The sequence below is a fragment of the Coturnix japonica genome, chromosome 3 (assembly GCF_054131305.1).
Source record: "Coturnix japonica strain WE chromosome 3, WE-NBRP24, whole genome shotgun sequence".
Lineage (NCBI taxonomy): Eukaryota > Metazoa > Chordata > Aves > Galliformes > Phasianidae > Coturnix > Coturnix japonica.
Window position 1 is genome coordinate 98,756,222 of NC_140665.1, and position 11,917 is coordinate 98,768,138.

The 11,917-nt window shown below is 67.2% G+C and overlaps 4 protein-coding genes across 10 annotated transcripts; 2 read left to right on the forward strand and 2 right to left on the reverse strand.

The window, feature by feature from the left end:
• The first annotated feature begins 33 nt into the window (after positions 1-33).
• On the forward strand, positions 34-3,915 carry MPV17 (mitochondrial inner membrane protein MPV17). 7 transcript variants are annotated; one of them, XM_015859617.2, is made up of 7 exons: positions 34-121; positions 1,619-1,734; positions 1,806-1,898; positions 2,056-2,151; positions 3,274-3,306; positions 3,401-3,453; positions 3,534-3,897. In XM_015859617.2, the coding sequence occupies exons 1-7, from the start codon at positions 61-63 to the stop codon at positions 3,601-3,603; spliced, it is 522 nt and encodes a 173-aa protein (XP_015715103.1). In that variant the 5' UTR covers positions 34-60; the 3' UTR covers positions 3,604-3,897. The 7 variants fall into 7 exon arrangements, with proteins under 7 accessions (XP_015715103.1, XP_085400183.1, XP_032299307.1 ...); XM_085544057.1 differs by having other exon boundaries at positions 1,823-1,898; XM_032443416.2 differs by lacking the exon at positions 3,401-3,453 and having other exon boundaries at positions 3,534-3,915.
• Positions 3,916-4,477: 562 nt separating this feature from the next.
• UCN (urocortin) lies at positions 4,478-5,087 on the forward strand. Its single transcript, XM_015859618.3, has 2 exons — positions 4,478-4,546; positions 4,676-5,087. Exon 2 carries the CDS (start codon positions 4,692-4,694, stop codon positions 4,992-4,994), a length of 303 nt encoding a protein of 100 aa, XP_015715104.1. The 5' UTR covers positions 4,478-4,546; positions 4,676-4,691; the 3' UTR covers positions 4,995-5,087.
• Positions 5,088-5,677: 590 nt separating this feature from the next.
• On the reverse strand, positions 5,678-8,704 carry TRIM54 (tripartite motif containing 54). The gene is made up of 10 exons (XM_015859622.3): positions 8,492-8,704; positions 8,179-8,351; positions 7,624-7,795; positions 7,434-7,529; positions 6,956-7,189; positions 6,847-6,869; positions 6,568-6,692; positions 6,392-6,484; positions 6,214-6,252; positions 5,678-5,798 (listed from the first exon to the last, which is right to left on the reverse strand). The coding sequence occupies exons 1-10, from the start codon at positions 8,657-8,659 to the stop codon at positions 5,788-5,790; spliced, it is 1,134 nt and encodes a 377-aa protein (XP_015715108.2). The 5' UTR covers positions 8,660-8,704; the 3' UTR covers positions 5,678-5,787.
• A 217-nt stretch (positions 8,705-8,921) lies between these two features.
• Positions 8,922-11,670, reverse strand: DNAJC5G (DnaJ heat shock protein family (Hsp40) member C5 gamma). The gene is made up of 4 exons (XM_015859614.3): positions 11,453-11,670; positions 10,884-11,097; positions 9,613-9,757; positions 8,922-9,374 (listed from the first exon to the last, which is right to left on the reverse strand). Exons 1-4 carry the CDS (start codon positions 11,563-11,565, stop codon positions 9,292-9,294), a joined length of 555 nt encoding a protein of 184 aa, XP_015715100.1. The 5' UTR covers positions 11,566-11,670; the 3' UTR covers positions 8,922-9,291.
• Positions 11,671-11,917: the final 247 nt, after the last annotated feature.

Here is an 11,917-nt window from a genome sequence, read left to right on the forward strand (position 1 = left end):
GTTTGCCTTGCTGGCACCGCGTCATCACTCCGCGCCGTCTCACGTGGCGGTGGGGGCGGCATGGCGGCGTTGCGGCGGCTCCTGGCTCGGCGGCCCGGGGCCGTTGAGGCGCTGACCGCCGGTAAGGGCCCGGCCTGCCCCCATGCACCGCGACACCACCCTGTGGGCGGGGGGTGGTGGGGTAATGGGGGGCCGTGGTGACTTGCGAGTGTGAGTATTGCTCACTCTTCAGTGGGGATGGGAGGAGCTGTGTCCCTCCGTGTCCGGGGCGGGCGGTGTCCCCGTTCCCATCCCCCCGTTCCCTACGGTGACGTTACGGTGCGTGTGTCCAGCCGCTGTTTGAGGCTGTTGGTTCCATCCCCGCCCCGCTGTTATATTTGATCCGCCGGGATGCCGCTCACCGCCTGGCAGCCGCTGTTTGCTGCGCCCGCCCCGTGTGCCGCCGTGTCCTGAGGGGCCGGGCTGGGCCGGGGGGGTGGAGCTGGGAACACACTGTTACAGACTTACCTCCCCCACCGTCGCTGCTCCCCGCTGGAGCCCATGGGCCAGCAGCCCTCAGTGCTCAGTGGCATTGGGTGGCCAAGGAGGGGCTGTGCCTGGGCTCACCTGAAGCGCTGCAGCCCCCCACGCTCCAGCCCTGAGCTCCGGTCCTACTGCGCAGCTCCGCTGTTCACCCAACACGGAGCTGCAGCCGGGGCCAGGCTGGGGATGTTCCTGGCAGCCGCTTGCTCTGGGGGCAGCCAGCAGCGGTGAGAGCTGCGGGGCAGCACTTTACCTCCCGCAGCTCGGGCTGGGGGCCAGGATGCCAGCAGAGCCTGAGCCCGGCAGCAGCAGCACGTGCCTGCAATGGTGACCTCGTGGCCTCTGCCTGCAGCGAGCGGCCCTGCAGCCAGCGAGGCCCACGGGGGCTGCCTACACTGTGCCCTACTTAGGCTTGAGTGCGCTCCAGGGCCCTTGGCTGCAATGCGTGGGAGCGACGGACTCAGCAAGCAGGACCTGCAGGGGCTGGGGAACACGGAGCTCCAGTACTGGGTTATGTTTTAGGGTCAGGATCACCCGACCCTCCTGGGCCACCCCAGCTTCACAGTCTGGCCCTTGTCCATCAAGGTGGGAGCGCATGCTGGGGGTTGCATCTCCCTGTGGGTGAATTCGGGGTGCTGGGTGCACAGTGCCGTGGCTGTGCCCTTAGACTGGAGTCTGTTCTGTGAGGGCCTGCGGGGGCTGATGGGGCTTCTCCAAGTTCTCAAGAAGGGAGCAGAAGCGTGTGGGCTGGACACTGCCTGGGAAGCAGAGTGCTGGGAGTGAGCATGGAGCCCACAAGGGCTGGAGCACGGAGCGCTGAGCCAAGGGAGTTGCGTCGAAGAGGTCAGGAGGGCAGGACGGGGCGGGGGCTGCCAAAGACCTGCTGAGCTGCACCCCGCCGAGGGTGTGGGCATGCAGACTGATATGCAAACACTGCTCCGAGCTGTGCCAACAGCCGGGAGGAACCAGGAGTGGTCCTGGCACCGAGCGAGGAACGGCACAACTGGGGATCAGCTGCTTGTGGGGCTGGGGGCTGTGCTGGGGCAGGACCCCCACCCTGTGCCCGCTGCCCTCCTCACCTCCATGCCGGTTGCAGGGGCACTGATGGGAGCTGGGGATGTGATCGCACAGCAGCTGGTGGAGCAGCGCGGGCTGCGTGGGCACCAAAGCCAACGCACCCTGAAAATGACGGCCATTGGATTCTGCTTTGTGGTGAGTGCTGATGTTTGGGCACACGTGCTGAGCTGCTCCTGTGGGCACCTCACAGCACACAGCTCTCGCAGGGCCCCGTTGTTGGCAGGTGGTACAGGATCCTGGACCGGCTCGTCCCAGGGACCACGAAAGTGGTGGCTGTAAAGAAGATGGTGCTGGACCAGGTCAGTGCTACGTGGGGGTGGGGATGGGGCAGCAGGGTGGTGCTGCTTCCCTCCTGCTACTGCTCTCGGGTGCTCCCAGATTTGCAGACCGCATCCCTGCAGCTGGGGGCTCTGGGAACTGCAGGGCCTCAGTCAGACTGCTGCTTCTCTCTTGCAGGGCGCCTTTGCACCTTGTTTCCTTGGCTGCTTCCTCGCCATCACCGGGGCGTTGAATGGGCTGTCGGTGGAGCAGAACTGGGCTAAGATCCAGCAGGTGGGTGCCTGCCCTCAGTGGTGTGGGGCTGTTGGGGCCGGGATACACGCTTGACTCTAACATCCGTGGTGCTGCCCTGGTGCTGGGTTTGCCCCTGACCTGCCTGTTCCCTCCTGCCCCCGTGGCTGTTGTTGTCCCCAGCCCAGAGCTGGCTGCTGCTGCAGCCCCACTGCTGGGATGGGGTGATGACGGCCGTGGGACACAGAACAGCCACTGCAGGGACAGACCCAGGTCAGTGCTTTGGTGCAGCCTTTTACAGGAGGCAACAAGTATAGGAGTGGGACACGCTCTGGGGTCCCACATGGGCTGGATGTGATGCCCCGAGCTCCCCGTGTGTCATCTGTCCCCTCTCCTGGCCACGTCTCAGAGCCATTAATGAGATGGTTCCCATTAGCAGCGATTGCTGGAACCCAGCACAGGCGCTGAGTCAGCGCGGCCAGAGGGTGACTCACCGGGGAGCGGGTGCCCACCGAGCATGGGATGCAGCACGAGGGGACAAGGGGATCTCACCCATCTGTTGGGGTGCAGCACATGGAGTAGCAGGGTTGTAGATGAGGTCCCCACCCCACAGGCTGTAACTGGAGTCGGGTGCCCCAGGTGGGCTGGGTGCCCCAGGCTCCGTTCTGGGGACATCTTCACCCCCACTTGGGGCACATCCGCCTCTCCCCACGTAGAGGGAGCGTCACAGCGCATCCATCACCCCAGCGCTTGCTCTCCCCGTTCTGGGCCGCCGGCCAGTGCCGGGATGAGGCCGGATCCTGGCTGAGTCACAGCCAGGCTGGGCAAGGGGATGGGTTGCGTGCTACGTTCCCCTCTTGTCCCTGACATTTGTGACCCCAGGGGGCTGCACCAGGGCTGGTGACAGGAGCTGTGCCCCAGACCTGCTGCAGGGCTCCTGGCTGCCTTCTGCCCTCACGCTGCTGCCCTTTATGGGCACATTCCCATGCAGGGGAAGGGGGACCTGCCCTGTGCCCAGCTTGGGGAGACTGCAGTCCCTGCCTGCTGCGTGCGGGGTCACAGCTGTCCCTGCACTGTTCCTCTGCCCCCAACTGGGCCAGGCTGTGTGTGGGGTGGGGTGGTTGCAGGGCTGCTCCCTGCGCTCACGGCCTCTACCTTCCCCAGGACTACATGGACGCGCTGCTCACCAACTACTGTGTAAGTGCTGAGGATGGAATCCTGGGTTGGATTCCCTGATCCCGTGGCACAGAGCTGCCTGCGGCCCCTCATATCGCTCCTCCCCTCTGCCCAGATTTGGCCGCCGGTGCAGATCGCCAACTTCTACTTCATCCCTCTGGCCCACAGGTAGCAGCACAACCCCATGGCCCCACAGCTCCCGCTGCCCATGGCTGTGTCTGCTGAGCCATCCTTCGCTCTGTTCCCAGGCTGGCTGTCGTGCAGTGTGTTGCCATTGTCTGGAACTGCTACCTGTCCTGGAAAGCAAACCGGCTGTGAGGGGCAGCTGTGCTCCAGGTGCCCCCACCCACCAGCTCTGGAGCCTCAGTCGGGGACTGTGTGTGGGGCTGGAGTGCCGTGCTGTCCATCACGGGGATGCTATGGCAGCGATGACCCCGTGGGGCTGTGGGACCGCTCTGTCTGTTCTCTGTGCCCTGCCCAGCACAGGAGATGCTCCGTCCTTCCCCAGCCTCACTGCTGGCTCACACCCCACGTGTGACAGTGCCCTCCAGTACCTCCACTGGGACTCGGGTCGGGCCCTTCAGGAGCACCCAATAAAAGCTCCGCTCCGCTGCCCCTGTAACGCGTGAATTATCGCCCCCCCGTCACCCTGGGCCTTTTGGGGCCGGGGATTCAGCCCTCGGCCCGTCGTTTCCCATCGTCGCCGGGCGCGGTGCCGCGGTGCCGTATCCCCGAGCCGCATGGCACCGCGCTCGTCTCTATGAGTCACGCCTTTGGCCACCGCCGCTTCCTCGGGGCCGTCTGCAGCGCTTGGCCGCGGCGTGCTGGACCGGCGCGGTGCCATGGGGGGTGCACCGGGGGGGAGGAGGAGGACGGGGGGTGACGTCGCGTGGGTGCGGGGTTCCGGCACCCCAGCTCCGACGGGGAACGCGGCCCCGACGGCGCAGAGCCCCGCACCGCCCCTTCAGCACCACGGACAGCGGCACCGGGATCGGGGTGCGGTGTAAGAGCTGTGCGGGGTGCGGGACGAGAACGGGCACCGGAGAGATGCGGGTCCCGAGGGGCCGCTCCCGGTCCCGGTGCGCTCCGAATCCGCCGTCCCCCGTAGCCCCGCACCCCCCGCCCCCGCCCTGTGCGTCCCCGCCGCTGACGTCAGCCCCGCTCCGGGCCCCATATAAAGTCCCGAGCGCGGCTCCGGCTCAGCCCCGCGGGGACGGACGGAGCTCCGCGCAGCGCACGGCGCCCAGAGCTCGGAGCAGCGGTACGGGCGGTGCGGAGCGGTGCGGGACGGGGCAGTGCCGGGCGGTGCGGGACGGGACGGGACGGGGAGCGTTCGGCTTCGGGGAAGCCCCGTCGGGTGCGGACCCCGCGCTGACCCGCAGCCCCGCAGGTGCGGACGAGCCGAGATGCGGCGGGCGCTGCTCACCGTTCTGCTGCTGCTGTGCCGCCCGTTCCCCGCCGCCCCCCGTCCCGCCCGCCCCGACGGCCTCGACGGCCCCGGCTCGGGAGTCCCCGCGGCGGAAGTGCGGACCGAAGCGCTGTGGCCGCCGCTGCCCGCAGAGCCGTGGAGGGCGCGGAGGGACGAGCCGCCGCTCTCCATCGACCTCACGTTCCATCTCCTGCGGCACCTCCTGCTGCTCGCCCGCGCCCAGAGCCAGCGCGCCCGCGCCGACAACAACCGCCGCATCCTCGACGCCGTGGGACGCTGAGCCCCGCGCCGGGACCGCTCCGACGGGTGCGCGGCTGCCGGACCCCCCCCGGGACGGCTCCGCTCCGATTTTGTAATAAAACACTGCAGAAAAGCCGTAGTGCGGACCTGAGTGTGGGGAACCGTCTCCATCTCCGCTGCGTCCCCACCTTGCCATACTTGCAGCCCATGGTAAGACCCTCCCCGAGCACCCCCCGTTCCAGGCTGAGCATCCCCGGTTGTGCCCCCATCCCCACCCCGCAGCCGTCACTGCCCCCCGTCCCCTTCTGCTGCTGAAGGCCCAACGGCTTTGGGTACGGCACTCGGGCTGCACACTGAGCTGGGGGCTGTGGGGCACAGAGACACCCAGTCCCCATCCTCGTGCATCAGCAGTGACGTGGGGTGACTGACGTGGGGTGACTGACGTGGGGTGACTGACGTGGGGTGACTGACGTGGGGGGCTGACGCAGCGCGGTGCAGCAGTGGGGTGGGGGCACAGGCCGTGACCCACCGGTAATTGAGGCTCTGTGTGCTCAGCCCAGCGCTGTTTGCTCGGTGCACCCAAGGGACGGTGCTGCCAGACGGAGCTGCGGGGGTGGCAGACGTGGGTGCTCCCCCCAGACATGGGGCTGCAGGCAGAGCACAAAGCCCTGGTACAAGGGAACCCCGCAAGCACCTCATCCCCACACACCACACCTCACAGTGTCCACTCGCTCAGTTTAATGAGGGCTGGGGGCAGCCCCACCACGTGGGGCTTCATAGCAGTCGTAGGGCTGTAGGGTTTGCTGGTGTCAGTGCTGTGCCGTGAGTCCAGCTCAGTGCTGACCTGCACCGAACATTGGCCTCAGTGCCAGCACAAAGTCTCCATCTCAGCCTCATCTTATCCCCATCTCATCTCATCCCCATTTCATCCCCATCCCATCTCTATCCCCATCCCCATCCTATCCCCATCTTCCCTCCATCCCTCTCCTCATCCTCACCCCATCCCCTGCCACCCCATCCCTATCCTATCCCCATCCTCACTTCCTCCCTCCCCACTCATCCTCACCCCATCTCCTGCTACCCCATCCCCATCCCATCCCTGTCATATCCCCATCCTCACTCCCCCCCTCCCCACCCATCCTCATCCCCATTCATCCTCACCCCATCCCCACCCATCCTCATCCCATCCCCTGCCACTCCATCTCTATCCCATCCCCATCCCATCCCTACACCCTGCTCATCCCCACAGAGCATCTCACCATGGGGAGAGCTCAATGGCTTCTGCCTTGGCCCCACATCTGTAGAGAAAAAGCATTGGACAGGTGGAGAGAGGGACACATGGTGAGACCATGCACCGTACATGGCCACGCCGCAGCCACGGCAGCACCGTGGTGACTGCGGCACAGCATAGCACGGCACAGCACAACACACTCTCACCTTCAGCAGCCTCAGGTGCCTCCAGGCTCTCCTCATCCCCTGCACCTTCACTGCTGTCTGTGGGTCCATCTCCATCATCCTCACCCAGCGCTTCTGTGGGGCAGAGGCACATCTCAGTGTGAGGACATCCCTGCTGCAGTCCCCTCCCCAAGGCAGCGCCCGCCCCATGCTGGCACCTGGCTGGAAGTCGATGGTGCGCAGCATCTCAGCCACATGGTCCACATTGATGGAGAAGTGGTCCATGCTCTCATAGCCGGGCTCAGGGCGGCTGCTCATCGACACCTTGGACATGTCTGTGATCCTGGGGGTACAGCAAGCAGCATCAGCCCTGCCCACCCACCCCCCCATGCCATCCTCATCTCATCCCCCTCCCCATCCCATCCCATCCCATCCCATCCCATCCCATCCCATCCCATCCCATCCCATCCCATCCCATCTCACCCTACCCCACTCACTTCTTCAGGAGCTCCTTGGAGTGCTGTGGGGGAAAGCAGAGTGCCGTCAGCATCCCAGGAGCAGCGCACCAAGCCGCAGGGCGCCCCGCACACAGCCCCCCCCAGGCACCTGCAGGTACACGGCCATCTGAGGTTCCTCCATGGCCTGGATGGCCGTCTCCACCAGCTTGGAGGAGGCCTCCAGGTGGTCCCCGTACTGTCGGATGAGGCCGCGCACGCGCTGCACCTTCCCCTCCTGCTCGCGGGCGATGCTCTGCAGCAGCTCCTTCTTGCGCTCCTCCAGGATGCTGCAGAGCGAGTCGAAGCGCAGCCCCACGTGCTGCTTCTGCCGCCGGCCGTTCTCCTGTAGGATCCCCCCCCGGGGGCTCAGGGGGCTGCCACGCTCCCAGCCCGGCCCCACAGGACACCCCTGTGTCACTGTGCCCTGGGGACACCCGCGTTCCATGGCTGCAGTGGGGATTTCCCTCCCAGGAGCATCCCACCATGTGGGCACAATACACCGGGTGGGGGTCCCGAACCACGCAGACCCCACACGCGGGGCCTGGGGGGGGGGTGTGGGGGGGAAGGCACACACAGGGCAGCCCCACCTCGATGGTGCGGCAGATCTCCTCCATCTGCGTGATGATGGCCTGGATGCGGTCGTTCCCTGCCACCAGCATGGCGATGCCGTCGCTCAGTTCGCTCTGGGGGGCGGAGCGGCGTCGGGGGTCGCACCGGGAAACCCCTCCCACCGCGCCCGCTCCATTGACCCCCCCCCCGGCTCTGGGGGTCACCCACCTTCTGGCGCTGGTACACGGCGGGCAGAGGGGCGACCTCGCAGTCCTTGTGAGCGCCGAACACCTTGCAGAGCGAGCAGGTGGGCGCCTCGCAGCGCAGGCAGTAGATGTTGATGCGCTCGTCCTCGTGCTCCTCGCACATCAGCTGCTGCTCCGCCTTGGCGTGCAGGGGGCTGCGACGGGAGGGAGAGGGCGCTGCGCCCCACGGCACGGCCCCACGGCACGGCCCCACGGCACGGCCCCACGGCACGGCCCCACGGCACGGCCCCACGGCACGGCACACGGCACGGCCCCACGGCACGGCCCCACGGCACGGCACACCTCTGCCCCGTAGCATCCCCCGCCTCACTGCACCCCCAGCCCCACAAGTTTAGCCCCAATACCCCCCCACCCAGGCTCATTCCCCCTCGTGTCCCCTGCACAGCCCTCCATACCACACAAGCCACGGCATCCCCCGCCCCACCTCACCCCACGGTGCCCTTGAGCCCCTTTAGCCCCAATCACCCCCCCCCCCCCATCCCCACGGGCTCCCTCCCACGCGTGTCCCGCCCCGCACCGCGCCGACTCCTGCTTGTAGATGTCGATGATGTTCTCCACCAGCAGGTTCCGCTGCAGCCCGTACACCCCGTGCCGGTCCAGCACCACCTCGTGGCGGCACGACGGGCACCGGAACCGCCCCCCGGACGGCCCCGCGCCGGAACCCCGGGACTGCCACAGCGGGTTGGAGGCCTGGGGGGGCAGGGGGGAAAGGAGAGAGCAGGGCAGGGGGGGAAGGAGGGGTTAGCGAACCGCTCCGAGACAGAGATCCCCCCTCCTCCCGTGTACGGAGCCCCCAACCCCGGGCACAGCCCGGTCCCTGCGCCCCGCACCTGGAAGACGTCGTTGGCGCACTTGCGGCAGAGGTTGTGCTGGCAGGGCAGGATGACCACGGGCTTGGTGAACATCTCCAGGCAGATGGGGCAGATGAGCTGCTTCTCCAGGCTCTCCATGCTTCGCGCTTCCGCCAGCAGCGGCTTCAGCCCCACGGCGAAGTTCATCGCCGCGGTCCCGGTACCTCTCCGGTACCGCTCCGGCCCCTCACTGCCCCGCTCCGGCCCCGCAGCGCTAATTTTAGCCGCCCCCGCCCCGTCGGGGCCGCGCAGCTGTCGGCGGCGTCGGGTGACACTGAGTCACGGCGGGCGGCCGTCCCACCGCCGGGGTCACTCCGTCCCGACGCCCCCCGGGAGCGGCACGGCGCTGCCCCCCCCCAGCCCGGCTCCACAGCCGCCGCTCCGAGACGAGAGAGCGACACCGCCGAGCTCCCCCCCATCATCCTTTAATGGTGCCCATATAACATATACAAACCCACGGAAAGTGCCTGAAGGGTCCCAGCCCCATAACGAGCGCGGTGCGGCCCCACGGCGAGGCAGAGTGGGGCGCGACGGGAGGCCCCTCTCCGACCCCTCCTCCTCCCCCCCCATACCAGCCCCAGAGCAGCGTTTGGCACCCAGCTCCCGTCAGGGGGGTCCGGCCCCGGGGTTACAGTGCTACCGGTCTCAGTCACAGCGCTGTAGGACGGTTTCACCTGAGATTGTACACCCCCCTCCCCACCCCACGATGGGGTCTTGGGAAGCGGCGGTGGTCCCGGAGGAGGCTTTACCCCCCACCCCCCTCCGGCACATAGGTGGCCCTATGCCTCGCTCCTGGCTCCGGCAGCAGGCAGGGGCTGGGCGTTGCTTGCGGGGGGCTGCGCTTCCACCGGGACCTGTGGGTCTGGAAAGAAAATGTGTGGGTCAGTGGAACCAGGAGGGAGTCCTGGGGTCCTGGCAGCGATCCGGGGCTGCCCCTGGCACCAGCACGGCCCTCATGTCTCTGTTCCTCTGTTAAGGAAACCGAGAGAGCCCCCAACCCACGTGTCCCACCAGCCCCCGAGCCCGGTGCAGCCCCCCCTGCAGGTCTCTGTGAGCCGGGAGCATCGTGGGGGGGGTCACCATTTTGGACCCCAACTCACCGCCACCATCGTCCGCCTCCAGGTCCTTGGGGTCGACGTACTTATAGGACTCGTCCTCGCGGGGTGGGCAGCACTTCCCGCAGCAGAAGAAGCAGCAGCAAAAACAGCAGCAGCAGGTCAGCAAACCACAGCACAGCGCCAGGGCCTGCGGGATGGGATGTCACAGCCTGAGGCTTCCCAGAGACCCCCGAGGCTTCCCCGAGACCCCCAATATGCCCTAAGAGCTTGGGATTGCCATGAGACCCATGGGGCTGCTCTGAGACCACAGGGCCCAGCTGCCATGGAGATCCCCTGGGCCACTATCAGACCCCAGGGCCACCTGAGACCCCAGACCCAGACATTGTGAGACCCCAGGGCTGCCTTGAGACCTTTGGGGCCACATAGAGACCTCAGTGTCCTGCTGCCATGAGAATCCCAGGGCCACTGTAGGATGCCTGGAGCCACCCTAAGACCTTGGGGTCCTCCTGAGACCCCAGACCCAAGCACTGGGAGACACCAGGCTGCCCTGAGTCCCCTGTGGCCTCACTGAGACCCCTGGGGCTGCCCTGAGGCCCCAGTGTCCAGCTGCCCTGAGAATCCAGGGCCACTGTGAGACTCCAGGGCCCTCCTGAGACCCCACACCCAGATACTGTGAGACCCCAGGGCTGACTTGAAACCCCTGGGGCTGTACACTGAGACCCCTGAGGCCACCCTGAGACTCCCAGGGTCACCCTGAGACCTCAGCATCCAGCTGCCATGAAATCCCAGGGCCACTATAATTCCCCAGTTCCATCCTAAGACCACAGACCCAGGCACTGTGAGACCCCAGAGCTACCTTGAGACCCCTGGAACCTCACTGAGACCCCTGGGGCCACCCTGAGAATCCAGTGTCTGTCTGCCCTGATATCCCCAGGTCTACTCTGTGACTCCTGGAGCCACCGTGAGACCCCAGAGCCCTCCTGAGACCACAGACCCGGGCACTGCGAGACACCAGGGCTGCCTTGAGACCCCTGGAGCCTCATGGACACCCTTGAGGCCACCCTGAGACCCCAGTGTCCAGCTGCTATGAGAATCCTAGGGCCACTGGAGGACACTTGGAGCCACCATAAGACCTCGGGGCCTTTTTCAGACCCCACACCCAGGCACTGCGAAACCCCAGAGCTGCCCCGAGACCCCTGGAGCCTCACTGAGGCCCCAGTGTCCATCTGCCTTGGGATCCCCAAAGGTCACCATAGGACCCCCGGGGCCACCATAATGTCACCATAAGACCCCACCCCGTGCCCGGCTCCCACCTGGAACCACCACTGGGACATGAGGAAGTAGTGACGGACGGCATCGTCTCCGAACTGCTCGGCCACGTAGAGGCCCAGCGACCCGTACTGGTCGTACAGCTGCCTCCGGTCGGCGTCGCTGAGCGTGGCGTGAGCGCTGTTGATCTCCTTGAAGCGTTCGGCGGCCGCCGGATCGTCCGGGTTCTTATCGGGGTGGTAACGCAGCGCCAGCTTCCTGCGGGCACACGGGGATACGCTACGGTACGGCACCGCCGCTACGGAGCGCTACGGCCGCCCCATGCCCGCCGTACCGGTACCGGTACCGAGCAGCACGGCCCGCCCCATGCCTACAGTACCGGTACCGAGCAGCACGGCCCGCCCCATGCCCGCCGTACCGGTACCGAGCAGCACGGCCCGCCCCATGCCCGCCGTACCGGTACCGAGCAGCACGGCCCGCCCCATGCCCGCCGTGCCGGTACCGAGCAGCACGGCCCGCCCCATGCCCGCCGTACCGGTACCGAGCAGCACGGCCCGGCCCATGCCCGCCGTACCGGTACCGAGCAGCACGGCCCGCCCCATGCCCGCCGTACCGGTACGCCCGCTTGATCTCCTCGGGCGAGCTGCCCTTCTCCAGCCCCAGGACGCGGTACAGACTCTCTCCGACCCTCGACAGTTTCCGCTGCGGCCTGCCCGGCTCCGCCATGGCCTCGGCAACCGCCGGGGGGCAGCGGGCGCGGGGCAGAGCCCGGCCGGGCCGGCAGGGAGCGCGGAGCCGCGGCCGCTTCCGTCCGTCCGTCCGTCCGACACCGCCCCGAGCGGGCGGAGCCTGGGCTGCGGGGCGGCACGGCGGGATGCGAGCACCGCAGCGCCAGCCACCAGCTCCAGCCTCCCCTATTAGCCCCCAGCCCCAGCCCCAGCCTTCCGGACTAGCCCCTGGGGCCCAGCACTGACCCCCCATCCCCTAGTCTCCTACATTACCCCCAGCCCCGCACACTGAGCCACAAGCAGCAGGTTCCAGCTGGTGCCCACCCCACTGGGCCGCCCTCGAACTTCAC

Excerpts from the sequence above, each read along its gene's own strand:
- DNAJC5G (XM_015859614.3), bottom strand. The coding sequence starts at position 11,565 with ATGGCGGAGCCGGGCAGGCCGCAGCGGAAACTGTCGAGGGTCGGAGAG. Across the intron at positions 9,758-10,883 it reads TGTCCCAGTGGTGGTTCCAG|GCCCTGGCGCTGTGCTGTGG; the intron begins GTGGGAGCCGGG and ends CCCATCCCGCAG. Across the intron at positions 9,375-9,612 it reads GGAGGCGGACGATGGTGGCG|ACCCACAGGTCCCGGTGGAA; the intron begins GTGAGTTGGGGT and ends TTTTCTTTCCAG.
- TRIM54 (XM_015859622.3), bottom strand. The coding sequence starts at position 8,659 with ATGAACTTCGCCGTGGGGCTGAAGCCGCTGCTGGCGGAAGCGCGAAGC. Across the intron at positions 7,530-7,623 it reads CCGTGTACCAGCGCCAGAAG|AGCGAACTGAGCGACGGCAT; the intron begins GTGGGTGACCCC and ends TCCGCCCCCCAG. Across the intron at positions 7,190-7,433 it reads AGATCTGCCGCACCATCGAG|GAGAACGGCCGGCGGCAGAA; the intron begins GTGGGGCTGCCC and ends GGGATCCTACAG.
- UCN (XM_015859618.3), top strand. The coding sequence starts at position 4,692 with ATGCGGCGGGCGCTGCTCACCGTTCTGCTGCTGCTGTGCCGCCCGTTC.
- MPV17 (XM_032443416.2), top strand. The coding sequence starts at position 61 with ATGGCGGCGTTGCGGCGGCTCCTGGCTCGGCGGCCCGGGGCCGTTGAG. Across the intron at positions 122-1,618 it reads CGTTGAGGCGCTGACCGCCG|GGGCACTGATGGGAGCTGGG; the intron begins GTAAGGGCCCGG and ends TGCCGGTTGCAG. Across the intron at positions 1,899-2,055 it reads AGAAGATGGTGCTGGACCAG|GGCGCCTTTGCACCTTGTTT; the intron begins GTCAGTGCTACG and ends TCTCTCTTGCAG.